This window comes from Clinocottus analis, unplaced genomic scaffold (genome assembly GCF_023055335.1).
Source record: "Clinocottus analis isolate CAN_PGR_092001 unplaced genomic scaffold, fCliAna1.0.p SCAF_9, whole genome shotgun sequence".
Taxonomy (NCBI): Eukaryota; Metazoa; Chordata; class Actinopteri; order Perciformes; family Cottidae; genus Clinocottus; species Clinocottus analis.
The window spans coordinates 21,596,468-21,623,688 of record NW_027176251.1 but is presented as its reverse complement, the minus strand read 5'-3'; the positions used below and the strand labels follow the sequence as shown (position 1 = coordinate 21,623,688).

General features: G+C 49.1%; 1 protein-coding gene across 1 annotated transcript; it reads left to right on the top strand.

Moving 5' to 3' along the window:
* The first annotated feature begins 397 nt into the window (after positions 1-397).
* On the top strand, positions 398-26,257 carry tgfbr2b (transforming growth factor beta receptor 2b). The gene is made up of 10 exons (XM_068570498.1): positions 398-549; positions 9,219-9,363; positions 9,457-9,650; positions 14,588-14,883; positions 14,973-15,221; positions 16,937-17,050; positions 17,134-17,271; positions 19,337-19,478; positions 24,858-24,985; positions 25,076-26,257. Exons 1-10 carry the CDS (start codon positions 465-467, stop codon positions 25,334-25,336), a joined length of 1,752 nt encoding a protein of 583 aa, XP_068426599.1. The 5' UTR covers positions 398-464; the 3' UTR covers positions 25,337-26,257.
* Positions 26,258-27,221: the final 964 nt, after the last annotated feature.

Genomic DNA, 27,221 nt, shown 5'->3' with positions numbered 1-27,221 from the left:
CCATCACTTCAGAGGACGTTACATTAAATGTATTTGCAGGAGACTTAACCTCACATCACACGTCACATCACGGGGACATGCGCTGTGACCAGAGAGGAGGGTCCCCACAACGCCACTGTGTCAACACATGTGTGTACCCACAACATGAGTTAAACACACACACACACACACACAGAGAGAGCGAGAGAGAGAGAGAGAGAGAGAGAGAGAGAGAGAGAGAGAGAGAGAGAGAGAGTCCTCCCTCTCTCCCTCCCTCTGTTTCCTGTCAGAGACGTGTGTGTGCGCACGTGAGTGTGCGTGTCTGTGTGTGTATGTGTGTGTGTGTGTGCGCGCGCGCGTGACTGTGTGTGTGGTTCAACATTCGTCTCCAGCTGCCGCGCGGAGAGGAGCCTCCTCTTCCTCTCTTCCTCTCTTCCTCCTCTTCCTCTGCATGAGACCTTCTCTGGAGGACCGGACCAGAGGACATGGAGGGCTCGCGCCGCGCCGCGTCTCTTCGGGGTCTGGTCTCGAGCCTCCTGCTCACCGCGCTGCTGGAGCCCGGAGCCGCCGGTGAGTTCCGCGTTCTCCTCAACTTTGAAGTGACTTTAAAACATGTAGAAACAGCGGAAACACAACGAGACGTTACTTTAAAGTTACAAAGTAGCGCACGAGCTCCGCTGTGGAGGGCGCGCGCCGCCGCTGCCCGCGCGACAGGTGACTCTCAGACAGTTTAGCGGCGCGTTCACGTGTCCGTCTCTTTTCTACCAACATAACTATCATAACTGTCATAACTGTCATAACATTCAAGTCACTCGTGTGTTGCCAGTAGTTTGAGAGTTGTTTCTATGAATAACATGACATGTAAAGACGGAGCGCAACAGAACTTCCTCGTGTTGTGATGATGTCAACTTTATTTCATACAAACAGACACTATGTGGTGTTGTTGTGATGATGTTGGAGTATTTCTACTCATAAGTGGGTTTGTGAGTGTGTCTCCTGCATGTGAACGAACAGACATGAACGTATTGATAAGGCAGTAATGTTTCTCATTGCACCTTTCTGAAAAGCTATGTTTAAATATGCAAATGTAGCCTTATCTTTTCAAGTATGTGCTTATTTGCAAACATTTCCAGACCTGAAACCTGAACATTGGGTCAGATCCAAAATTTGTGTTTCATTTTGTTGACATATTAGACATATTTTTATAAAAGGAATGTTGGATATCTCTTTCTATCGCTCCATGAATCAGAAAACACTGTCGAGAGCTAGAAATCCCTTTTCACCAGCAACATGCTGCATCACCAGCTGTGAAGCGCATCTCAGAGCGGAGGAAGGGAAGTGTACGGCCTTAAAGACATGATGAGTTATACGTACACTGACAGGCAGCTGAACGATATCTCCATGAAACCTCTGGAGATAACATTTCTTTACAAGACAACTTTGCTGAAATGTTTTGTTCAAAGAGGCAAAGTAGTTATTATTTAATCGTTACTTTTGTGAGTTAAGGACAATTCTAGACACAAATAGACAAAAGAGGTGAGCTCTCTCTCTGGAGCTCATGTGAGGTCTCCTTGTAGGTGAGCTCTCTCTCTGGAGCTCATGTGAGGTCTCCTTGTAGGTGAGCTCTCTCTCTGGAGCTCATGTGAGGTCTCCTTGTAGGTGAGCTCTCTCTCTGGAAATGTCAGAAGAGACTGTGTGGTCCTGCTAGCATTGTATGTGTCACAAATAGACCCTAACACACACACACGCACAAGAAGACATGCAAAGCTCCACCCACATGCTGCCATGTTACCACCACCATGTTACCCTGTTACCATGTTACCACCACCATGTTACCACCACCCTGTTACCACCACCTTATTACCCTCATCCCTGCTACCCTCCACCCTGTTACCCTCCCCCTGTTACTCACATCCTGTTACCCTGTTACTCTCCATCCTGTTACCCTCCACCCTGTTACCCTGTTACTCTCCATCCTGTTACTCTCCACCCTGTTACCCTGTTACCCTCCACCCTGTTACCCTCCACCCTGTTACTCTCCATCCTGTTACCCTCCACCCTGTTACCCTGTTACTCTCCATCCTGTTACTCTCCACCCTGTTACCCTGTTACTCTCCATCCTGTTACTCTCCACCCTGTTACCCTGTTACTCTCCACCCTGTTACCCTGTTACTCTCCACCCTGTTACCCTCCATCCTGTTACCCTCCACCCTGTTACCCTGTTACCCTCCCCCTGTTACTCACATCCTGTTACCCTGTTACTCTCCATCCTGTTACCCTCCACCCTGTTACCCTGTTACTCTCCATCCTGTTACTCTCCACCCTGTTACCCTGTTACCCTCCACCCTGTTACCCTCCACCCTGTTACTCTCCATCCTGTTACCCTCCACCCTGTTACCCTGTTACTCTCCATCCTGTTACTCTCCACCCTGTCACCCTGTTACTCTCCACCCTGTTACCCTGTTACTCTCCACCCTGTTACTCTCCACCCTGTTACCCTCCATCCTGTTACCCTCCACCCTGTTACCCTGTTACCCTCCCCCTGTTACTCACATCCTGTTACCCTGTTACTCTCTATCCTGTTACCCTCCATCCTGTTACCATCCACCCTGTTACCCTGTTACTCTCCACCCTGTTACCCTCCACCCTGTCACTCTCCCTGTTGTCTCCACTTTAACATGGAGACAATACTTTGTTGTATCTTTGGATGAACTTAAAGCAGCCTGGGAGCGCAGGTCCTCGTAGTCCTTCACTCCGTTGCTGCTGGTTCCTGGATAACAGTCATCATGGTATCCTTACAATGCAATGCTGCCTCCGGTCGCGTTGGCCGCTAGCTCCGGTATTTAAAGTATCAGTCCGGCTTCATGTGTGTGGACTCCTCTGGGCCTCAGAGAGGGGGTCACCCACCTCGACCTCACTGAAGGGGCTCCCTTTGATTTTTACCATATTAGTCGACTTCCCCTCTCGCCTCGCTTCGCTGAGCTCTGGGTCAAAGAGAAGAAGGATGGATGGAGGCGAAGCGCGTCGAGGGGAGGCCGATGAAGACGAGGAGGAAGGAGAGGTTACGTGCAAGACGCAGGGAGTCGTGTTAAGAGGAAGAAAACCGTCATGGAGGCGGGAGGATACATTTCAGGAGCAGAGGGAGGGAGCTAGGACGCCTGCTGAGGCAATGATTTAGCAACACGCACACACACACACACACACGCACACGCACACACACACACACACACACACACACACACACACACACACACACACACACACACACACACACACACACACACACAGGGATCATCTGTGGACACCACAACTAAATAAATGGGAACAAGGCTTTCAGGTCATCCTCCACGGGTGCATTTTATGAGTTGGGAGTTTTTTGCACTCTGACACAAACACACAAACAACTACACAAACAACCACACAAACAACCACACAAACAAACAAATATTGCTCATTCCTGACCGACATCACTTTGCTCTTAAAACCCCTCAAATTTTTAAAAATGTTTCCTTTTGTTTAACTTCATTTAAAAGTGCGACAGTAGTGGAGCCCTTGTGAGAAGAGAACATTTAAGTAACTGTTAAGTTTAAGTACTTACATAAACTTGCTGCTCCAGAACATTTCAATATGCAGCATGCCTGATTCTGACTGTTTGGTATGAAATAAGTAATGTGTCCATTTTTCTACTGAACCACACAGTTTTTTCACTGAATATCCTCCTAACATGCTAATGCTTTGTTGGATTCCTAACCCTTCCAAAAAGGTTTGTTATTAGAATGTGGGCTGTTGTTTAAAAACTCTTTTTCAGGTGAATCTTGCTCATATCATGCTGGATGTTCATAGTTATGGTCAAAATATCGTGTAAAAGTCAATCATATAAAATAACACTCAAAACTACCTACTTGAACGTGGGGAACAAGGTGGTACAGAAGCCCCAGAGCCCCCGTTTTTAGACACTTTCAGGCCCTTTAAGGACACTTTCAGGCCCTTTAAGGACACTTTCATGCCCTTTAAGGACACTTTCAGGCCCTTTAAGGACACTTTCATGCCCTTTAAGGACACTTTCAGGTCCTTTAAGAATACTTTCATGCCCTTTAAGGACACTTTCAGGTCCTTTAAGGACACTTTCATGCCCTTAAAGGACACTTTCAGGCCCTTTAAGGACACTTTCAGGCCCTTTAAGAGACACTTTCAGGCTCTTTAAGGGACACTTTCAGGCCCTTTAAGGACACTTTCAGGCCCTTTAAGAATACTTTCAGGCCCTTTAAGGACACTTTCAAGCCCTTTAAGGGACACTTTCAGGCCCTTTAACGACACTTTCAGGCCCTTTAAGGACACTTTCATGCCCTTTAAGGACACTTTCAGGCCCTTTAAGGACACTTTCAGGCCCTTTAACGACACTTTCAGGCCCTTTAAGGACACTTTCATGCCCTTTAAGGACACTTTCAGGTCCTTTAAGAATACTTTCATGCCCTTTAAGGACACTTTCAGGTCCTTTAAGGACACTTTCATGCCCTTTAAGAATACTTTCAGGCCCTTTAAGGACACTTTCAAGCCCTTTAAGGGACACTTTCAGGCCCTTTAACAGACACTTTCAGGCCCTTTTAAGGGACACTTTCAGGCCCTTTAAGAGACACTTTCAAGCCCTTCAAGAGACACTTTCATGCCCTTTAAGAATACTTTCAGGCCCTTTAAGGACACTTTCAAGCCCTTTAAGGGACACTTTCAGGCCCTTTAACAGACACTTTCAGGCCCTTTTAAGGGACACTTTCAGGCCCTTTAAGGGACACTTTCAGGCCCTTTAAGGGACACTTTCAGGCCCTTTAGGGGACGCTGCCCTGGAGGGCTGATCGTCCCCCTTTTCCATTCCCGTTGGAGCAGTTCAGAGTCTTTTCCTGGTTGGTGATGAACTGCTGTCCCGTTTCCTGCGGCCGTCCGCTGAGCTCACATCCTCAGTTGATTTCCAAACCGCTGAGGATGTGGGAGAGGGGCGGGTCTAGAGGGGCGAGCTGCTGGCTGTGCTTTTATGACTTTAACAAAGCATAAGCTAAATTATGCTTTACATAACCTCCAGAAAAGCAAAATGTGCTGCTTCACTTTCTTGCTGCGAGTTAGATGAGAAGATTGAATACGGTGTCTCATGTTTGCGCGTATAAATGTTGAGTTTATGCTAAGCTAACCGCCTCTTGCCTTCATATTTATCATACAGACGCATCATTCTTCTCATCTTATTAATGCCAAGCCAGCAAATAAGCACAAGATGTCTCAGTCTTCCTTCAGATCGGCACAGGAGTTTTACCTTGTGTCATGTGATCAGGTTCCAACACAGGTTGTTGGTTCCTACTCTCTTACGACCACAGAGCGTCTATAAGAAGAGGAAGAAGAGAAAGCTTCCAGTTCATCGATTTCGCCGACACCATCTTGGAGTACGGTCGTCGCCATGTTGTTTTGTTTCGCGACCAATGATTGGAAGTGACCTTATTTGTCATGAGGAGTGAAGTAGAGACCTGTCAATCACTTTATAGTCCCGCCCTAAAGCATCCTCTGCTTTATGGTCTGTTTGACTCTTGATGACCATCATTTGTTGTTATTTTGTTCATCTAGAAATGTGTACTGTGAATAGTATGTTTGTTTTGTCTTGTGATGGAAAGGAAAATTGCAAAAAAAAATGATATACCCACAATTATTATTTTATATTTTCACTTATCAAACAGCATTTTTGTTATTTACTGGAGCGTCTTTGTCTTATTGAGAACATTTCTTCACTTTCTCTGGTGAAAAGGTATTTATCCATGTAAGTCATGGGTCTGACAGCCGGACGGAAGCAGCTTTCTCTCCTGCACTAACAGGAACACAAAGAAATCTCACATCACAGTTACAGCCCCTTCAGGAGCCGTCAGGAGCACGAGTAATGACAGGCCACGCTTTCCTGTGACACACCGAGCTCCACGTTGTTTTCATACTATGATTCCTACACATGGAGTAGCTGCAGGGAAAAGTGCAGCCGCAATAAAAAGAGAAAGTCAAAGTGTTTTTGCAGCTGTAACAATGACCCACATACCACTACAGACCTGCATGCACTGTAACCCGTTCACTTTCCGGAGGTGGGATTTCAAAGTAGAGCAGCTTCTAACTAATGAATGTTGTTTCATCATGAATCTAGAAGTGGAGACACAGACCTTCAGTCTTGGTTAACCCTTTGTAGCGATGAAAGAACGATATTGTCGTCTTCTTACAGTCATAACAGAGTCAAATTGAAACGTTTTACACATTTACTGCAATCGGCAGAACTCTTTTGAATTATAGCAGTTGGTCATATGAATACCTTGGTGTTGGTAATATTACTGAAAATGTTGTCCTATCTATTCATGTACACATACTAAAAGAAATGTAGGCAATTAGAAAATATGAATTACTTTGCAAAATGTCATGAAGTGTCCTAAAACATGTACTATAGAAGCAGTGACATTTTAATCAATGGCATTTCTAGACTGCCTCCCCCAGCTGTTAGCTAGCCGGTCAGTGCAGTGCAGCGTGGAGGCCGTTAGCTAGCTGGTCAGTGCAGTGTGGTGGCCGTTAGCTAGCCGGTCAGTGCAGTGTGGTGGCCGTTAGCTAGCCGGTCAGTGCAGTGTGGTGGCCGTTAGCTAGCCGGTCAGTGCAGTGTGGTGGCCGTTAGCTAGCCGGTCAGTGCAGCGTGGAGGCCGTTAGCTAGCCGGTCAGTGCAGTGTGGTGGCCGTTAGCTAGCCGGTCAGTGCAGTGCAGTGTGGTGGCCGTTAGCTAGCCGGTCAGTGCAGTGTGGAGGCCGTTAGCTAGCTGGTCAGTGCAGTGTGGTGGCCGTTAGCTAGCCGGTCAGTGCAGTGCAGTGTGGAGGCCGTTAGCTAGCCGGTCAGTGCAGTGTGGAGACCGTTAGCTAGCTAGTCAGTGCAGTGCAGAGTGGCGTCCGTTAGCTAGCTGGTCAGTTATATCGGTAAATTACTCCTCAATTTCCGTAGCGGTTTCCTTCGAGAGTCGGCAACACGTGTGAACTTGTGCCCGTCTCATGTTCGAGTCCGTCCTCAAAGGAAACTCAGTTAGGTTCAGGCAACAACGTGACCAAAGAGAGAGGTTGAAGAACCTTTGTTTGGGTAACCACGGACGTACGCACATCACATTGACTTCTCACTTCGCAGGTTGAAGGAACAGCGCCTGTTCCTTCAACGCAAAAAACAACTATCAGAAAGCTGCCAGTAAATTTGCTTTTAATGTGTCATCACCATTACACAACCGAGCAATAAAGATTAATCAACACCCTGAGACACTGACTGAGCCTACTGGCTGCTCGGTTACTCATTCACAACGTACTCCTTCTCGGTGGCCCTGTGCTGCATTGAATCAGCAGGTTTATTTGTCTCCGAGGTGGTGCGTGGGTGTGAGGGCCGGCTGTTTCACGCTCTCGGCGCGTCTCCAAACTACTCTTACTGCTTGACGAAGTGCGTCTTCAAAGTATATTAACTGCTCATTGCACACCAACACGCACACATCCACCCACGAAGACGTGCAACCGCAGCAGTGAAGCCTCACAGGAGAACGCGTGGAGTCATTTCTCTGGTCGGGTTTCACACCTCTGCAGACTCTGCAGACGGCTCTGCAGACGGCTCTGCAGACGTCGCTGCGAGTCAAATGATTGAGCGATAGCCGGATTGCTCTGTGTGCCGTTGTTTTGACTCCGTCTTCGGTTTTGGGCGTGTGGGAGGCGTTGCTGTTGCAAGAAAGAAGGGATGTGTGTGCAGACTGGAGTTTGTTCCCAGACTTCATGCAAGAGGTGGACATCGTCACCGGGACGTCACCGAGCGGGTCTGTGGAAGATCTGCAGATAAAAAGTCAAGTGTGAGGAGCGTTAGCATTGTGATGGATAACGGAGAAACAGCGACCTGTCAGCTTTATTTGGACGCTAACAAATGAATTGTTCCAAAGCAGTGAGAGCTCAAATTAGCTAGCTCATTTATTTTTAGAAAAACCAGGACCAGAAAGTGCAGAAAGAAAAAAAATAACTCTGGGGGAACAGCTGCAAAGAGCTCGCTGCTATTTATTTCTACCAGAAGTGATGGAAACGCTGATATCTGGTGCAAAGCCGGAAGGAATTCATCGTTCTGCCCGGTGGAGCCGCCCCAGAGTGTTAAAGTCAGACCTCCCGGCTGCAGAAGGGTTTGTTCTGCACCACAACACCTATCATCCGCTTCCAACCCCTTTACTAGAACTCAAAAGCCACACGGAGAAACCTTCTTTTCTGCACGTTTAAGCTCTGTGCCTGGGTTTCTAACACAGCCCGGCCTACCTGGACTATCTGTCGGGGGCTTGGAGTCAGACGGCAGGTCTCAACAGGTCCAAGGACCGAGGAGACCGACAGCGGGGAGGTTGTGCTGATGACAGCTTTCACGTGCAGTGCTGTCCGACCAGCCGGGGTGACAGAATCAAACAACGTTGCTGTATCTCTGCGAACATTATGGATCACAGATGCAGATTTTTAGCCCGTCAACATGAAAAGAGCAATAAAACACGGCGGTGGCTATGAGCTTATGAATACCCGCGTTCGTGGTTTGTTCCCGCAGCAGACAGGTCAGTTCATCCTGAACATTACAGCGGACAGATCAGAAAACACTCCTTTGATCCGTGAATGAACAACAAAAACAATTGCGTCTTATAGAAAATCCTTTCAAAAGGCATTTTTAAATGTTCCATGAGGTTTTGGGGTTTATGTATCCAAAGTGCTTTTGCTGTAGCTTGGCACCGGCTGCCTCTTGGTTCAGCTGTGGTTGCCTGTGCTGGTGGTTCAGTGTGGCCTCGTTCTGCATGGCTCAATGGTTCCTCAGGCCCCATCAGCCTGGAGGTGTTCCTCTACGGGCCGGACCACCTCACACCCGGCTGATGCCGCCTGTGGTTCCTGCGGTCGTGTACATATGGAGTTTGCAGTCAGGATAAATCAACAGATTTCTATCTCCGTATTTATTTCTTACATGTCGTTTAAGAGCGGTGTTGAAGTCAAGCCTGGTGTCTCTCTACACAAAGAGAATGATCTTAGTCCAGGTATCAGTATCGGACTGAGAAATCCAACCGGCGGGAACCTCCAGTTCTGTCCGAGTGAAGTGAACGAGGAAGTTAGAATGAAGGTTTTGCACCGAAGAGGTGCTATTAAAATGTGTGTAGTTCCAGTTGGAGAGCAGCGTGCAGCTGGCCTGATGGATGCTCTCTGTGTTCTGCAGGTATGCCCCCTCACTTCCCGATGAGTCAGCTCTGTAAGTTCTGCGACGTGGAGCTTTCCTCCTGCAGCGGCACGGGGACCTGCAAGTCCAACTGCTCCATCACGTCCATCTGCATGGACAGCCACGAGGTCTGCGTCTCGCTCTGGTGGGTAGAGAGAGAGCCGGTCTCTGAATGGGATGTGACCGGGTCGGTCTCGATGGACGCAGCAGTAACAGTCTCATCTCTGCCGTCTTTCAGGAGGAGGAACGAGACCGACTTCTCCGTGGAAACCCTGTGCCACGACCCGTCCACGCCGCTGTACGGCGTGATGCTGGACGACTACAACAGCTCCACCTGCGTGATGAAGGAGAAGAACACCACGAGCGGGATGGCTCACGTCTGCTCCTGCCGAGACGTGGACGAGTGCAACGACCAGCTCTTATTCACTCCGGGTGAGTGCAGGCGAAGCTCATCAGAAAGTCATTATTCCCCTGTTTGCGGTCGCTCACATGGGAATTGCATATCAGTGTGAAAAGCTGTTTCAGAAGTCTTTTTAGGTCACACTGTGGTTTCTCTACTGTCTACTGCCGATATTGCACTGTCATCACAAACAGGAAGTGGAAACGTGGTGTTTCGCAACCCACGTAAACACAGGTGGACGAATCCTCAAGACGTGCATCTGTTTAGCTGCTGAGAAGAAAAGCTGAGTGTCTGTCTCGGTGTGTGTGTGTGTGTGTGTGTGTGTGTGTGTGTGTGTGTGTGTGTGTGTGTGTGTGTGTGTGTGTGTGTGTGTGTGGTGTAGACCAGCCACCTGGAGAGCTCAGACATATGGTTTCCTGTCTGTGTTTAACTGAAATAAGAAACATCTCCAGCACATGGTGAACTAGACAGAGAACACCTCCGTAGTGACTGACTGTGAACTTATTTGGTCTTGTTTAAAAAGTTAATTTAACATGTGTAAATAGTAATAGCACCTGGCTTGAACAAAGTCGTGATTAATCAAGCTCATATCTCAGATATGTGAGGAGAAAATGGCAGTGCATTTGCTCTTCCCAAGATTTATAGATAAGGCCTGTTGGGAACTGGGCCACATGAAGCATAGACTTCTATACAACCAGAGGAGTCGCCCCCCGGTGGTCAGGAGAGAGACTGCAGCTTCAGCACGTGAAGCATATACTTCTATACAACCAGAGGAGTCGCCCCCTGGTGGTCAGGAGAGAGAATGCAGCTTCAGCACGTGAAGCATAGACTTCTATACAACCAGAGGAGTCGCCCCCTGGTGGTCAGGAGAGAGAATGCAGCTTCAACACAAAGCACAGACTTCTATACAACCAGAGGAGTCGCCCCCTGGTGGTCAGGAGAGAGAATGCAGCGTCAACACATGAAGCATAGACTTCTATACAACCAGAGGAGTCGCCCCCTGGTGGTCAGGAGAGAGAATGCAGCTTCAACACATGAAGCATAGACTTCTATACAACCAGAGGAGTCGCCCTCTGGTGGTCAGGAGAGAGAATGCAGCTTCAACACATGAAGCATAGACTTCTATACAACCAGAGGAGTCGCCCCCTGGTGGTCAGGAGAGAGAATGCAGCTTCAACACGTGAAGCATAGACTTCTATACAACCAGAGGAGTCGCCCCCTGGTGGTCAGGAGAGAGAATGCAGCTTCAGCACGTGAAGCGTGGACATGATGACTTGTTGATGATGTGCAGACGCAGAAACAACGCCACACAGGTCTGAGATGAACGCAGCCAATCGGGTTTCTTCTATACAGCCGAGAGAAGTGACCGCTCTCAGCGTGTTTCTTCCAGCGTCTCGTACTGACGTCAACAGTTCTGCCGCCTCATGAGGTCCGCCGGGTGGATTTGGCCGTCGCTGGAGATCTGTATCCCTCCAGTGATCAATAAGCATCGAGACACTCTGGAAAAAAGGAAGCACTTCATATTAAATTCAAGTACAGTAGCTCTGTCAAACAAGTGGTTTGTGTAAAAAGTGATCAATCTTTGTGTCTGTCAGTGTGCATCTCCTACTGAAACACACACACACACACACACACACACACAGCCCTCAGGGTAAGGGCTGTGGTTCCTTCCTCCCATTGAGGACACATGCGGCAGGAAGTCCATGTTTGTGTGCTGGCCCGCTGCCATGGCGTGTTCCTCCACACATGCCTCACATTGTTCCGCCCCGGCGTTCACATTCTTGTGACGTGCTCGGAATCGTGTTTGTGTGGTTTGCGTGTTTGTGTGACTGAGAGTGTTTGTGCATTCAGAAATGCTACAAATGTCACCACGAGGGAGTGAGGACTGATTCCAGACAGTAACTTATGCTTCCAGTGTAGGGGTATTAAAATGATTATAATATTAAAAGAATATCTATTGTAATTGTTTTAAATAATAATAAGTTATAGTAAAGATCGCTGTGGCGCTTCTGCTGCAGGAGACACACAAACAGCCTCATCGTGTGAGGAATGAGGAGTCAATCAGCATTAAGAAACATCGATAGTAAATAGTGCCTCGTCACAGTAACTACTTGTTGCAGAGCAGCTGTGCTCTCAGCTCTGCATGTGAGGAATGACTTGGAGGCGGAGCCAATTCACCGCCAACATTCCTCCACTCGTACGTCGCCTGATGTCCCTCAAGTCGTTTTGTGGTTTGTTTTGTTATCCTTCGTGATGAATGATATTCTAGTGGGGGAAATTTGACACCTTGGGGTGATGATAAGGAAGAGATAAAAATAAGAAAAAGGAAGAATAAATCAGAAAGACTTATTGGTGCAGCCGACAGAGGAAGAGGACACGATGGAAATGGAGCAAGAAAGGAAAAAATTGCTGTTCCAAGATCTTTTATTTATTTTTTTGTCTACTTATTTTTTACAGTTCCTCCTTCGCTGTGGAATCTTGGCTCGCTGTCAGTCATTCAGTCACACAGCAGACGGCTGCACAGGGAAGCAGGCCAACTGTACCACGCATGGACAGGAGGGAAAGAGGGAGAAAAACAAACCACTGAGATGAGATGAGGAAGTAGATGGAGACGGAGAGATGTTGGAGGGAGGGGCTGGTCACCATGACGAGTAAATACTGAGTGTGATAATCACTTTGAGAGCGAGCAGCAGGAATCCTCCACGCTGCTCCAACATAACATGATACCAGCCCGGGTGAAGGTTATTTATATACCTTCACCAGGAGAAAGGTTCCACAGGGAAAGATGGTAAACAACAAAACTGAAATGGGAGTTCAGATTGTTTAGAGTGGGGTTGTATGTGTACTCTGAGAGGTTAAGCTACTTTTGTCCGGTGGCGTTCCCCTTCAGAAAGGGCTGTGGTGAAGCCGCCTAAAACATATTTAGGATGTATTACTGGTTTATCTTCTGGTTGCAAAAAAAAACAAGATGGTGCCGACTCAAAGCTTCAAAAGCTTTGCCAGGAAACCAATGACAGTGAGCGCCTCCACTACAGCTGGTGCTCACGCCGCTAAACGCTGATGTTCTCATTGAAGAAGCCCTCTGACATCGGCCCAGAGAAGTGATTTCCTCGTCCCCCCAGAGTGATCATGGACTGCATGAGGAATCAAAGCGCCACCAGGTCGCCGCTGGGTCCATCAGCAGCATCTTATCAGCGCTTAGCTGCTATTTGTAGACATCAGGAAGCTGCTAGACATGAGCTCCCGTCCCCAGATCACGGTGCAGTCGGTGGACACCAGCACTCAACTTCAGCCATCATTCAGGAAAAGTCCCAGCACACATCAGAAAGCGTCTCAGGTGTGTGTTTGACCAGGTAAACGTGAACAATGAGACCAGAGCCTCATTGGAGTTGGACTGGCAGAGTGTGCTTCCATCTCGCCACCCAACACCTTCTTCCAGCGTGAACTCATGTCTGGCTGTGTCGTCTTCCTCCTCTTTTAATATCCAACTCACAACTTAGTTATTCACCAAACAGAGAGAGGATCCAAGTAATTAGCAACCGGGTTTAAGAGCCTGAGTCAGAGATGGCAGCATTTGAAAAGCCAGCATTCACATCCTGACACACACACACACACACACACACACACACACACACACACACACTTGGCATGAGTGATTGCCAGCCAGAGGGAGGATCCCTCTTTTAGTTGGAAAGACGTGTTGAACCTCCTTGAGGCTGCATGAGAACACGCTGGCATTCTGATTGGAAAAGGCCGGTTTGTGTTGGCAGCATTTGGTCACATGACACAGTCCTACGCTCCAATCACAGCGGAGGAAGTAAACGTTAAAAACCTCCAGGTGATCTTAGAAAACCCTTAAGGCGTATTCACATGCACAGACGTGTGGAATCTGAGGACAAGTGTGTTGACTGTCTGGCAGTCGCATTTCACGACACACTTTCAGGTCCGTGGTCCGTGTCTTTGATTCACTGCGTCCAGTGAGATTCACTGCAACACAACCCAACACACTGCAATACAACCCAACACACTGCAACACAACCCAAGACACTGCAACACACCCAAACACACCGCAACACACTCCAACACAACCCAACACACTGCAATACAACCCAACACACTGCAACACAACCCAACACACTGCAATACAACCCAACACACTGCAACACAACCCAACACACTGCAACACAGCCCAACACACTGCAACACAACCCAACACACCGTAACACAACCCAAACATACCACAACACACTGCCACACAACCCAACACACTGCAACACACTCTGGACGTTGTGGTTAATTGTTATGGACTTCAACAAATCACATCTTTAGTTTGACAAGCTGGGCGTGTTCTTGACTGCTGCGCCTGCGTGTGATTGGTCAGTGGGCCAGCGTGACTTCTGTCAATCAAAGAAGGAGAAGTGTCCAACTGGCTTTCAATGTGGAGCGGTCGTCACCCAGCTGATCGTGCTTCCTCATCAACACTGTGGCATTTATAAAACACAACGTCTTCATTCTGTGCATTAATCCCTGACAGCTGAGTTTTTAATCTTGCGGTTGCTCATGGCGTTGTGGGAATATATAAAACCAGACTTTGGTGGCAGGCATCACCAAATCAGGCCGGACTCAAGTCTGAAAGATTCTACATTGAACCTTAACGGTTTATGGCCATGTGCGTTATCTGAAGAGTGTTGTCATGTTGGAGGGTAATAATGTTAGCGCCCGCGTCCATTTTCAAGGGCAGTTGTGTAAAAGTAATTTACCAACAGCCATAAAGTTTAAAAAGTAGATTCAGACCATCTTCACAACCGACTTCAGCAAGTCTTGTGCTCCCCGACTGGTCCGCTGTCTTCATGGGAGCCTTCGCATGGCAGCAGCTGCTCTGCAGGTCCTCGAGCACTCACTTTGTCTCGCTGGTGCACGGCTACAAAGACCTCCTCCGATCGTCTCATCATCCGTCTTGTTCTTCCAGCCGTGGATCCAAAGCCGGACGACCCCTTGGTGTCGGTGATCCTGGTGAGCCTGCTGCCCCTGCTGGTGATGGGGGTCGTGGTGGCCGGTATGTTATACTGGTACCAAGCCTACCGGCGACGCGTAAGCCGAGAGTGGGAGAGCAGCATGAAAAAGCGCAAACCGAAAGCCGGCGGGCTGGACTGCAGCGACGCCTGCGCCATCATGATGGACGACGACGGGTCGGACATCAGCTCGACGCTCGCCAACCACCTGAACCACAACACCGAGCTGCTGCCCATAGAGCTGGACATGCTGGTACTCACCGAGGGGCACTTCAGATGGGTCCTGCTCTGAACCGCCCGAACGTCCATTCTAACCAGTCATCACTTGTGATCCCCTCCCAGGTGGGAAAGGGCCGCTTCGCCCAGGTGTACAAGGCCAAGCTGAAGCAGACCACGTCGGATCAGTTCGAGACGGTGGCCGTGAAGATCTTCCCCTACGAGGAGTACGCCTCCTGGAAGAACGAGAAGGACATCTTCTCCAACTCGGACCTGCGGCACGAGAACATCCTCCACTTCCTGACAGCGGAGGAGAGGAAGGTGGAGAAACAGTACTGGCTCATCACTGCCTTCCACCACAGAGGAAACCTCCAGGTGAGACCCCCACAAGAAGGTAACCCAACATAAGCAGTGGTACCTGAGGGCAGTAGTACCTGAGGGAAGTGTTACCTGAGGGCAGTGTTACTTCAGGGCAGTGGTACCTGAGGGAAGTGTTACCTGAGGGCAGTGTTACTTCAGGGCAGTGGTACCTGAGGGAAGTGTTACCTGAAGGCAGTATTACTTCAGGGCAGTGGTACCTGAGGGCAGTGGTACCTGAGGGCAGTGGTACCTGAGGGCAGTGGTACTTGAGGGCAGTGGTACCTGAGGGCAGTGGTACTTGAGGGCAGTGGTACCTGAGGGCAGTGGTACCTGAGGGCAGTGGTACTTGAGGGAAGTGTTACCTGAAGGCAGTATTACTTCAGGGCAGTGGTACTTGAGGGCAGTGGTACCTGAGGGCAGTGGTACCTGAGGGCAGTGGTACCTGAGGGCAGTGGTACTTGAGGGCAGTGGTACCTGAGGGCAGTGGTACTTGAGGGCAGTGGTACCTGAGGGCAGTGGTACCTGAGGGCAGTGGTACCTGAGGGCAGTGGTACTTGAGGGCAGTGGTACCTGAGGGCAGTGGTACTTGAGGGCAGTGGTACCTGAGGGCAGTGGTACTTGAGGGCAGTGGTACCTGAGGGCAGTGGTACCTGAGGGCAGTGGTACCTGAGGGCAGTGGTACTTGAGGGCAGTGGTACCTGAGGGCAGTGGTACTTGAGGGCAGTGGTACCTGAGGGCAGTGGTACTTGAGGGCAGTGGTACTTGAGGGCAGTGGTACCTGAGGGCAGTGGTACCTGAGGGCAGTGGTACTTGAGGGCAGTGGTACCTGAGGGCAGTGGTACTTGAGGGCAATGATACCTGAGGGCAGTGGTACTTGAGGGCAGTGGTACCTGAGGGAAGTGGTACCTGAGGGCAGTGGTACTTGAGGTCAGTGGTACTTGAGGGCAGTGGTACCTGAGGGCAGTGTTACTTCAGGGCAGTGGTACCTGATGGAAGTAGTACTTGAGGGCAGTGTTACCTGGGGTCAGTGTTACCTGAGGTCAGTGTTACCTGAGGGCAGTGTTACCTGATGGCAGTGTTACCTGAGGGCAGTAGTGACGAGGTATTCAGACTCTTACAGGGTAGCTCACTCCTTTAGGTGGCTACTGTCTGCAGCATTTCCCTCAATACTTTAACAAAATGTTGTGGCCATTAGTCACATAGACACAAACACATGGGAACGTAGGAAAGGTACTCTTTCAGTAAAAGTACCACTGCATATGTGAAAAGAAAAAGTCCTGCATTGAAGATGTTCCCTCAGTAAAGGTATGCAAGTATAACCAGGAATATTCTGCTTAAAGCCTGCAATGTAGAAACATGTCCCCTGTGACTGTTCTATTAATATATATTGTGTCATAAGATTTTTATTACTACAGGATTTTAGGATTTTACTGTTGTGTTGTTAACTATTAACTCATTTGTTCCTATGATGGATTAATACGCAGATTGTGAGGAATGCCGTCGCGATTACTCATTTTGTTTGTCCCAAACATCATCATTAGTACTATATTACCCAACTGTAATTTGACATTGTCTTATTTGTTTGTGCAAAATCAAAATTTTTAAAGTAACTAATAACTAAAACTATATTTTAGTTATTTCCAAAAGTGTAAGTACCTCAAATGTGTACTTAAGTAAGCTAGGTAGATTCCGCCAAAGGCGATTTGCAATTTTTTCACTGTTTCCTCCAGGAGCACCTGACGCGTCATGTGATCAGCTGGGAGGAGCTGCAGGTGCTGGGCATGTGTCTGGCCCGCGGCGTCGCACACCTGCACAGCGACCGCCTCCTCTGCGGGCGCCCGAAGGTAGGACCGTGTGAATGTCACAGCGCTTCTCATTGCCCAGGCGTTATTTTATGTCTTAATGATGAGCAATGGTGACCCTCCAGGTGGCCATCGTCCATCGAGACCTGAAGAGCTCCAACATCCTGGTGAAGAGCGACCTGACGCTGTGCCTGTGTGACTTTGGGCTGGGACTGCGTTTGGACAGCACTCTGTCTGTGGATGACTTGGCCAACAGTGGACAGGTCAGATTTAAAGTCTTTTGGTTTTGTAATTTACCTGAACAAGGAAGGTGCAGAACTTACCTGCAGTCCTCCAGATCCGAACGGCAGCAATAATCCAAAGAGTCAACTGTAACCGGTCCATCGTCATTGTATACCAGTCGTGGAACAAGTACTCAAATCATTAGCTTCAAGGTGTAGAGGTAACAAGACCATGTCAGATTTAATAAACAACCAAAAAACCCTAAAAGTAGCTTGTGAGAAAGTCACAAAGTCGGCATCACTGACCCACAAAGACACTCCTCCAAAATGATCATTGTGAACATGATTGTATCATATCACAGATGTCGTGATCAGCCAGCAACCTCCGGGTGAGAAAAGTAAAGCCAATGAATGAGCCTATTGAACACAGTATGTTGTATCGGTGGGCTGGAAGAGAACGCCTGTTATCTGCTTTGTTTTTGACCGGTTCTGATGAGATGCGAGGTGGCTGAAGGGCGATATACAACTAAAGCTGCTGCTGGCCACGCAGTCGGATTGACGGACTCGTTTTGGTTTATGGTTCCCGCCATTTCCATACTCCAGACCAGCAGGTGGCGCAACGACCGTAAGAGTCGACCTGCACACCGACGTTCACGATATCTCCCTCCAGGAATTCACCTCCATCTGCGTGTCCTGATACTCGTCAGACGGGTTTGATAAATGCTCATATTTGTGGACCTCTTCAGCCAAACGCTCTTCAACAGGATCCATTGTTTGTGTTTCTGCTGTGGCTTTTAAAAACAGAGGTATTATGCTATGAAACCGGATATACAAGACTCAGAAAGGACGTGGTTAGCGGACCAATCACAGCCTTGTGGGCTGCGAACGGCTCGCGTAGCTTTGACAAATAGTCAGAAATTTTGGGCACCGCACGCAAGAGGGCCAATAGGACTACACAAGGGGGCTTAGCGGGTCATGCGTGCTTGCGTCTCCGCGTAAAACCAGAGTATAAATGACCCTTGAGTTGGCTCTGTTAACCCCTGCTGTGTGTGCTAGCATTAACCCCTGCTGTGTGTGCTAGCGTTAACCCCTGCTGTGTGTGCTAGCGTTAACCCCTGCTGTGTGTGCTAGCATTAACCCCTGCTGTGTGTGCTAGCGTTAACCCCTGCTGTGTGTGCTAGCATTAACCCCTGCTGTGTGTGCTAGTGTTAACCCCTGCTGTGTTTGCTAGCGTTAACCCCTGCTGTGTGTGCTAGCATTAACCCCTGCTGTGTGTGCTAGCATTAACCCCTGCTGTGTGTGCTAGTGTTAACCCCTGCTGTGTGTGCTAGCGTTAACCCCTGCTGTGTGTGCTAGCATTAACCCCTGCTGTGTGTGCTAGTGTTAACCCCTGCTGTGTGTGCTAGCGTTAACACCTGCTGTGTGTGCTAGTGTTAACCCCTGCTGTGTGTGCTAGCGTTAACCCCTGCTGTGTGTGCTAGCATTAACCCCTGCTGTGTGTGCTAGCGTTAACCCCTGCTGTGAGTGCTAGCGTTAACCCCTGCTGTGTTTGCTAGCGTTAACCCCTGCTGTGTGTGCTAGTGTTAACCCCTGCTGTGTTTGCTAGCATTAACCCCTGCTGTGTGTGCTAGCGTTAACCCCTGCTGTGTTTGCTAGCGTTAACCTCTGCTGTGTGTGCTAGCGTTAACCCCTGCTGTGTGTGCTAGCGTTAACCCCTGCTGTGTGTGCTAGCGTTAACCCCTGCTGTGTGTGCTAGCATTAACCCCTGCTGTGTGTGCTAGCGTTAACCCCTGCTGTGTTTGCTAGCGTTAACCTCTGCTGTGTGTGCTAGCGTTAACCCCTGCTGTGTTTGCTAGCATTAACCCCTGCTGTGTGTGCTAGCGTTAACCCCTGCTGTGTTTGCTAGCATTAAACCCTGCTGTGTGTGCTAGCGTTAACCCCTGCTGTGTGTCCTAGCGTTAAGCCCTGCTGTGTGTGCTATTGTTAACCCCTGCTGTGTTTGCTAGCGTTAACCCCTGCTGTGTGTGCTAGTGTTAACCCCTGCTGTGTGTGCTAGCATTAAGCCCTGCTGTGTGTGCTAGCGTTAACCCCTGCTGTCTGGTCTCAGGTGGGCACGGCGCGCTACATGGCTCCAGAGGTGCTGGAGGCCCGACTCAACCTGGAGAACATTGAATCCTTCAAACAGACCGACATCTACTCCATGGCACTGGTGCTGTGGGAGATGACGTCCAGGTGTGAAGCCGTCGGAGGTCAGTGCTCTCACACACACACACACACACACACACACACACACACACACTCATGTTTCGTGAGATCCGGTGATCATGTCAAAGCAAACTGTTGCCTATTTACACATGCAGATATTGGGCCCTAAGAATAGAAACATGATTGTTTATCATTCTTTGTCGGTAAATCGGCTCGAGTAACATCTTTTATATCAGAAATATACATCATAAAAAAATGGATTAGTGCAGCTTTGATAATGTTCCTAAATGCACCTCAAGTTTCATGGAGACAAAAATACAGATATGCACACAACTTCACATGAAAAATAAAAATAAAAAAACGCTTCATTTATTAAAGCTGCATTCTCTCTCCTGACCACCAGGGGGCGACTCCTCTGATTGTATAGAAGTCTATGCTTCATGTGTTAAAGCTGCATTCTCTCTCCTGACCACCAGGGGGCGACTCCTCTGATTGTATAGAAGTCTATGCTTCATGTGTTAAAGCTGCATTCTCTCTCCTGACCACCAGGGGGTGACTCCTCTGGTTGTATAGAAGTCTATGCTTCATGTGTTAAATTGTGCGTTCTGTAATCTGAGAGTCCAAATATAAAACATCCCACTGCATGCTATGTGGGACCTGCGTCGAGCAGGTGGAGGCTACTGCTTCCTGTCATGCGGTGCTGGGGGGTTGGCGGTCACGTCTGTTGGACTGCACCTCGACCTCAGCTCCTGGTCTGCAGCAGGAATCTGAGGAATGTCTGATGTGTGAGGGAGACGATCTGTTGCCCTTCTTTGGGCAGGAAATCAGGGAGAGAGAGCAGGAGTAGATACTGTACCTGTTTCAGCTGGTTGTGTGTGTGTGTGTGTGTGTGTGTGTGTGGCAGTGGCGGGCTGTGCATTTTTGACCTAGGCCTTCAGTGCCATCTGATATAGTTTACATAATTACCAGCATGGTAGGACAGTGCATGAAGACATGTAGTCCTGGAGGGTTCATCTCCTTACAAGACAGAAAACACTTTTGTTCTCGTTCCACACTACTCGAGAACATTTCCTCTCCTTCCGTTTTCCCTTCACAATAAAAGCCCCAGAAACATGAATCACAGCCGTTATCTGTTCTTCTCAAAAGGATCGGGTGCCTGAGTGGTTCCTCCAGCTCGTTCAACACTGCAGCATTTAAAACAAACACTTTTAGTCCTTCACAAATCAGTCGTTTTTATTTGATAAGGGAACTAAATTGGTTTTATTGCTATAAAAAAGCCAGAAGTGGTGTTAAAGTGACGTAATCGTTGCATGGCCAACGCTTCAAGCCGAGTATGGAGCGGGAGAGCGAATCTGTTCAATCTAGAACAACAAACATCTCAAACAACCGTCTGGACGAGACAAGACGTCCTCTCTTCCCTTCAGTCCGGATGTCTCTCACACGGATAGAAGCACAAAGAAAACACCTTTCTGTTTCCTCTGCTGTCCTGCGAGGAGAGAGGCACTCGCTCCGGTTCATCTCCCTCCTTCCCTCCTTCCCTCCTTCCCTCCTTCTCTCCTTCCCTCTGCCGAGTTGGGCTTCTTCTCTAGACAGTCTGAGACTTTTAGAACCAGACAGTCACATTCCAACACGCGTGTGTGTGTTTATTTCAGACGCAGAAACTTGGAAACCGAGAAAGAGAGAAAGGGAGGTGCTGCACAAACGCCCTCATGTTGCCCACGCTTATGTCTCAATCTGTGTGTGTGTGTGTGTGTGTGTGTGTGTGTGTGTGTGTGTGTGTGTGTGTGTGTGTCCGTCCTCTGCCTCCACCCCAACAACGGGGGGCAGAATGCTGGATAGAAATACTCCAGCATGCTCCTGATGTACTCTTGTTGTTGTGCTCAGTTATAGCTCATTCTCTTGTGGAGCGTTTCATTTACATCTCCTGATTTAGCCGGCAGGGCGCGGCCGCGTGCTCTGTCTGCAGGACGGAGGGTTATGTGGGGTAACTGAGGGTTACGTGGGGTAACTGAGGGTTACGTGGGGTAACTGAGGGTTATGTGGGGTAACTGAGGGTTACGTGGGGTAACTGAGGGTTATGTGGGGTAACTGAGGGTTACGTGGGGTAACTGAGGGTTACGCGGGGTAACTGAGGGTTACGCGGGGTAACTGAGGGTTACGTGGGGTAAGTGAAGTTGTCAAATCGGAGGTTTTCCAAAGAGACTCTGGTGCTTAGAAACACGACCACTTGTGTCCACAGGGGTCGTCTGTAGTTCTTCATAATAACTTAGTTACCGTGTAGCTAGCTTTATGCTAAACGATGCTAACTGCTGGCTTCGACCCTGTGTTCCACATACAGACACAAGATGTCGCCCCCCACCGAGAACAAACGATAACAGATTGCTCATCCCTCAAATTTCAGTCGTAGTTATTTTAGAAGTAGTCAAGTCCTTTGACAATTTTCTCACAAACAACAAGGAGTTGTTTCCTGGCCTGGATGCAACGAGATGCACCTGTCGCTGGAGAAGGCGTCGACCTGTCTTGCTCTACGTTCACCATTAAACGAAGACGTTAAACTTTAACTTTTTCACCACAAAGTTGCCATGGAAATTCAGCACACAACTCCCCTGGACTTTGGCCAATGTTTGGTTTGGATGGAGAAAAGTCTTTCCACGAGAGGGTGTTGTCTAAACGCAGGTTCACTTGTACTTGTTACGATGCCGTTCGCCCGCCATCGATGTGGGATCGGGCCCATGTTGAGACACCTGTTCAGAGTTTTGGGTTTCTTGAGCGCCAAAACTTCAGAGCTGTGTTTCTTTCCAGAGAGCAAATCCCAGACAGCGTTTCCAGCCACAGAGGTTCCTGCGAACCTTCAGGCCACAAAAGGTCTCAGACAGATAATCTGTAAAGGAAACTGTCGTAAACCGCCTTCTGCCCCCTTGGACTGGATATAAGGGCCTGTAAACCACGGGCCCCCAGACAGCCAAACAGGGGACAGTGAGGCTGAGGCTCTGGTTGCAGTCTCTCAAGAAATATGTTCTCAAACCAAAGGCGGGAATTCTTCTCATAACTTTTTAAATGTCCAGAGCTGCGTAGCCGGCGGCACCTCTCTGGTGTGGACCGGGTCTTTCCACTTCTCTGTGTCCCAGATGCCGCTCAGAACCACAAGGACAAGTGCAGGCTGCAGGGGCCAAATCAACATCCGAGCATGAAATTGGACCCTTTTCCGCCACGGTCTTGATGTTCAGAAACACCGCTCTTTTTACTTCTGTTTCCAGCGTTCTCATTTTTAGGTCAGCTCGCTCTGTTCTGGGTTTTTCAGCTGTGTCCCGTCCAGGAAAATGTGTGGTATTTATACCAGCTCTGCAGCAGGAGCTCTAAGCAGCAGAGAGGCTGGCATGAGTAACCTCCAGGGGAACGGCCCGGCTGGGTCCGCTTTTAAAACGCCTAAAACAGTTGGGGAAGTTCCACATGTAACAAACAGGAAGTGCGGGCCTGTAGAGTCAGTTTCTCTGGACACAGTCCCAATCCCAGACCTCCAACTTCCTGTCCAGGGCTCCACTCCAACCATCCCACTTCCTGTATTTGAGGACACAGCAGCATAAACCACTTAAATTAAACATGTCCTCGGTCCCATCAGACCATAACGCTAATTAGCATGTTATTCAAAATGCATCTGCAGTTGCTGAGTCAGATTATGGCCAGAAGAAAATAATCTCCCCACAAAGGCTGCCCTGCCCTCCTCAGCTATCAATGCTACGTCTATCTCACGTTACATTCAATGGGTCCTGGATTTCAGAAAAGGCTCCTTGTGTAGCAGCAGACTGTTGATTTTGCTGAAATAATTAATCTAGCGGGACCTTTAGCTAGCTGGCTAGTTAAGCTAACGTTTTCTCTGAGAGTTGGTTGATGAATAAATGGGTATTCAATACGTACAGAGATGACATGCTAAGCCAAAGCTACACGCCTCTGGCAAAATGTTAGCATCCTTACCATTTGAGACATGAAGACACTCCTTCAGTGTAGAGCTCGTCCTAATAAAATACTGATCAGGATGAAGACCAACTGAGTGTGTTGTGCATGAACGCCCTTAAACCTGCCCCCTGGTGGTCAGGAGAGAGAATGCAGCTTTAACACATGAAGCATAGACTTCTATACAACCAGAGGAGTCGCCCCCTGGTGGTCAGGAGAGAGAATGCAGCTTTAACACATGAAGCATAGACTTCTATACAACCAGAGGAGTCGCCCCCTGGTGGTCAGGAGAGAGAATGCAGCGTTAATACAGGAAGCATAGACTTCTATACAACCAGAGGAGTCGCCCCCTGGTGGTCAGGAGAGAGAATGCAGCTTTAACACATGAAGCATAGACTTCTATACAACCAGAGGAGTCGCCCCCTGGTGGTCAGGAGAGAGAATGCAGCTTTAACACATGAAGCATAGACTTCTATACAACCAGAGGAGTCGCCCCCTGGTGGTCAGGAGAGAGAATGCAGCTTTAACACATGAAGCATAGACTTCTATACAACCAGAGGAGTCGCCCCCTGGTGGTCAGGAGAGAGAATGCAGCTTTAACACATGAAGCATAGACTTCTATACAACCAGAGGAGTCGCCCCCTGGTGGTTAGAAGAGAGAATGCAGCGTTAATACATGAAGCATAGACTTCTATACAACCAGAGGAGTCTTTGCAGGGTTTTGTAGCATCGGGCGGCATCACATCGCTCAGTGAAGCTTTTCCTTGACAGGAAACATGAATTCACTTTGACTAACAAAGTGAATTCATGTTCATCTTTGAAAAGCAGATGCTGTGAATACATCACACGAAAAAGAAACTGGCAGTACGAGTTCATAATCCTCAGCTAGTGACAGGGCTACTTGTTGGATGCTTGAATATCATTTTCATGGACGACTGTGCAGCGTCTCGTTTCACTCAGAAGATCCAGAGATCTGAGAGACCTGCAGCTGCTGTGAGCTCGGCCTCATGAGGTCTGGACCCGGTCCCGGGACTTTGTTTTGAAATGTCATGGTTTTCAACGTTGTGCTCTCTCTCTCTCTCTCTCTCTCTCTCTCTCTCTCTCTCTCTCTCTCTCTCTCTCTCTCGCTCTCTCTCTCTCTCTCTCTCTCTCTCTCTCTCTCTCTCTCTCTCTCTCTTATCTCTTATCAGATATGTTTGGCCCGTGCATGTTCCTCCACATGAAATAGTCAAAACAAAAAAGAAGGATTGTTCTTTCTGAGCTTTATGCAGTCGGAGGTTTTAGAAAAAGATAATTGTTCAAATGCAAGAGTGAGAGTTTCCTCTCTCTATGGTCTTAAATCGTGGGTCTCGACCGTGTTTCACTGTGCTGTGTCAGACGTCACAATGCTATGTATTTGTGTATTTGTGTTTTTATTACACTTCACCTGTTTCTGCCTCTGTAATATAAATAATATGCGTCTGCGTCTGCAGAGGTGAAGGACTACGAGCCGGCCTACGGCTCCAAGGTGCGAGAGCACCCCTGTGTGGAGAGCATGAAGGACAGCGTGCTGAGGGACCGGGGCCGGCCCGAGATCCCCGACAGCTGGATCCAGCATCAGGTGAGACGCCAACCGGGTCCAGCACTTCGCGAGGAACCCCCTTATTCACATTATTCATGAAACATGACTCCCTCTCTCCTCCCCTCTCAGGGCGTGGCGGTGATCTGCGCCACCATCACGGAGTGCTGGGACCACGACCCCGAGGCCCGGCTCACCGCCCACTGCGTCGCCGAGCGCCTCTCGGAGCTGGAGGACGAGATGGACAAGCTGTCCAGCCGCAGCTCGTCGGCCGAGAAGATCCCCGCCGAGCTGAAGATCCCGGTGGAGGTGGGCATCCCCGGGGAGGAGGTGAAGATCTCCCAGATCCAGGACGTCCCCGCCGCGGACTGCTCAGTGAGCGACGAGAAGTGAGGAGGGAGCCGGACTCCAAGCGATGTTCAACCCCCAACACGAGCACCCGTCCTGCTCGAGGAGCCGGGGAGGTGAGGCAGGAGTGGAGCTCCTGGACGGCAGCGTCATTACTTATTCCAGCCCTCATTCTGGGCCTCCACGCGCGTAACAAGCTAACCTTCACTGAAACCAGACAGAGACAAAAGACCACGTTAACTGGAAGCCTCCAGAGATGCACAGAGACGTGTCACTGAGCCTCTGCTGCTCTGACACCAGCCGAGCGGCTCCACCAAAGACACCAAGCGCACTTTACCAGGAGACACCGGCTCCCTGCCGCCACCAGGCCAGAGGAGGCCTCCACCACGCCAGGAGGTGGAGACCTCCTCCACCAGGCCAGAGGAGGCCTCCACCACGCCAGGAGGTGGAGTCCTCCACCAAGCCAGAGGAGGAGTCCACCACGCCAGGAGGTGGAGTCCACCTCCACCAGGCCAAGAGGTGGAGTCCTCCTCACCAGGAGGTGGAGTCCTCCACCAGGCCAGAGGAGGAGTCCACCTCACCAGGAGGTGGAGTCCTCCTCCACCAGGCCAAGAGGTGGAGTCCTCCTCCACCAGAAGGTGGAGTCCACCTTCACCAGGCTGGTGACTCCACCCACAAGTGTGTGTGTGTGTGTGTGTGTGTGTGTGTGTGTGTGTGTGTGTGTGTGTGTGTGTGTGTGTGTGTGTGTGTGTGTGTGTGTGTGTGTGTGCTTCTCCCAGCTATTCCCTGGTCTCCTCATGTGGATGTTGGTGATGAACATGAGGAGCGTGTCTCCTGTTGGACGCAGAGATTAACTTCATGTATTCTAACAAATAAACTGTGTTTCTATATCTGTTGCACCTTCATACAGAGTGTCATTTGTAAAATATTGTAAATCTTTTTATGAAATTAAAGATATTTGTGTATACTGAGATTCGACTCTCCATCCTGTCACTAAAAGAAACCACCAGGAGGAAGAGGAGGAAGAGGAGGAGGAGGAAGAGGAGGTTCAGGCTCATTCCACTTCCCCTCAGTGTTTTTATTCTGCCTCTCCTTCTTTTTTTTAGCTTCCTTTTTCATAAACTTTGTCTGACTCCATCTAGATGTTCTGTAGGAACGACACAGGAAGTGCAGCCGCCATGAAGAACCGTTCACTGGCAGGAAAAGAAAAGCTTATTTTAAAAAACACTGTGCTGAAGACGAGAAGAGAATCGTCCATAAACTCATGTTCACAATGTTACTGAGGGAATATATCAGGAGAGAGAAAGCAGCTTTAACACAGGAAGCATAGACTTCTATACAACCAGAGGAGTCGCCCCCTGGTGGTCAGGAGAGAGAATGCAGCTTCAACACATGAAGCATAGACTTCTATACAACCAGAGGAGTCGCCCCCTGGTGGTCAGGAGAGAGAATGCAGCTTCAACACATGAAGCATAGACTTCTATACAACCAGAGGAGTCGCCCCCTGGTGGTCAGGAGAGAGAATGCAGCTTTAACACATGAAGCATAGACTTCTATACAACCAGAGGAGTCGCCCCCTGGTGGTCAGGAGAGAGAATGCAGCTTTAACACATGCAGCATAGACTTCTATACAACCAGAGGAGTCGCCCCCTGGTGGTCAGGAGAGAGAATGCAGCTTTAACACAGGAAGCATAGACTTCTATACAACCAGAGGAGTCTCCCCCTGGTGGTCAGGAGAGAGAATGCAGCTTCAACACATGAAGCATAGACTTCTATACAACCAGAGGAGTCGCCCCCTGGTGGTCAGGAGAGAGAATGCAGCTTCAACACATGAAGCATAGACTTCTATACAACCAGAGGAGTCGCCCCCTGGTGGTCAGGAGAGAGAATGCAGCTTCAACACATGAAGCATAGACTTCTATACAACCAG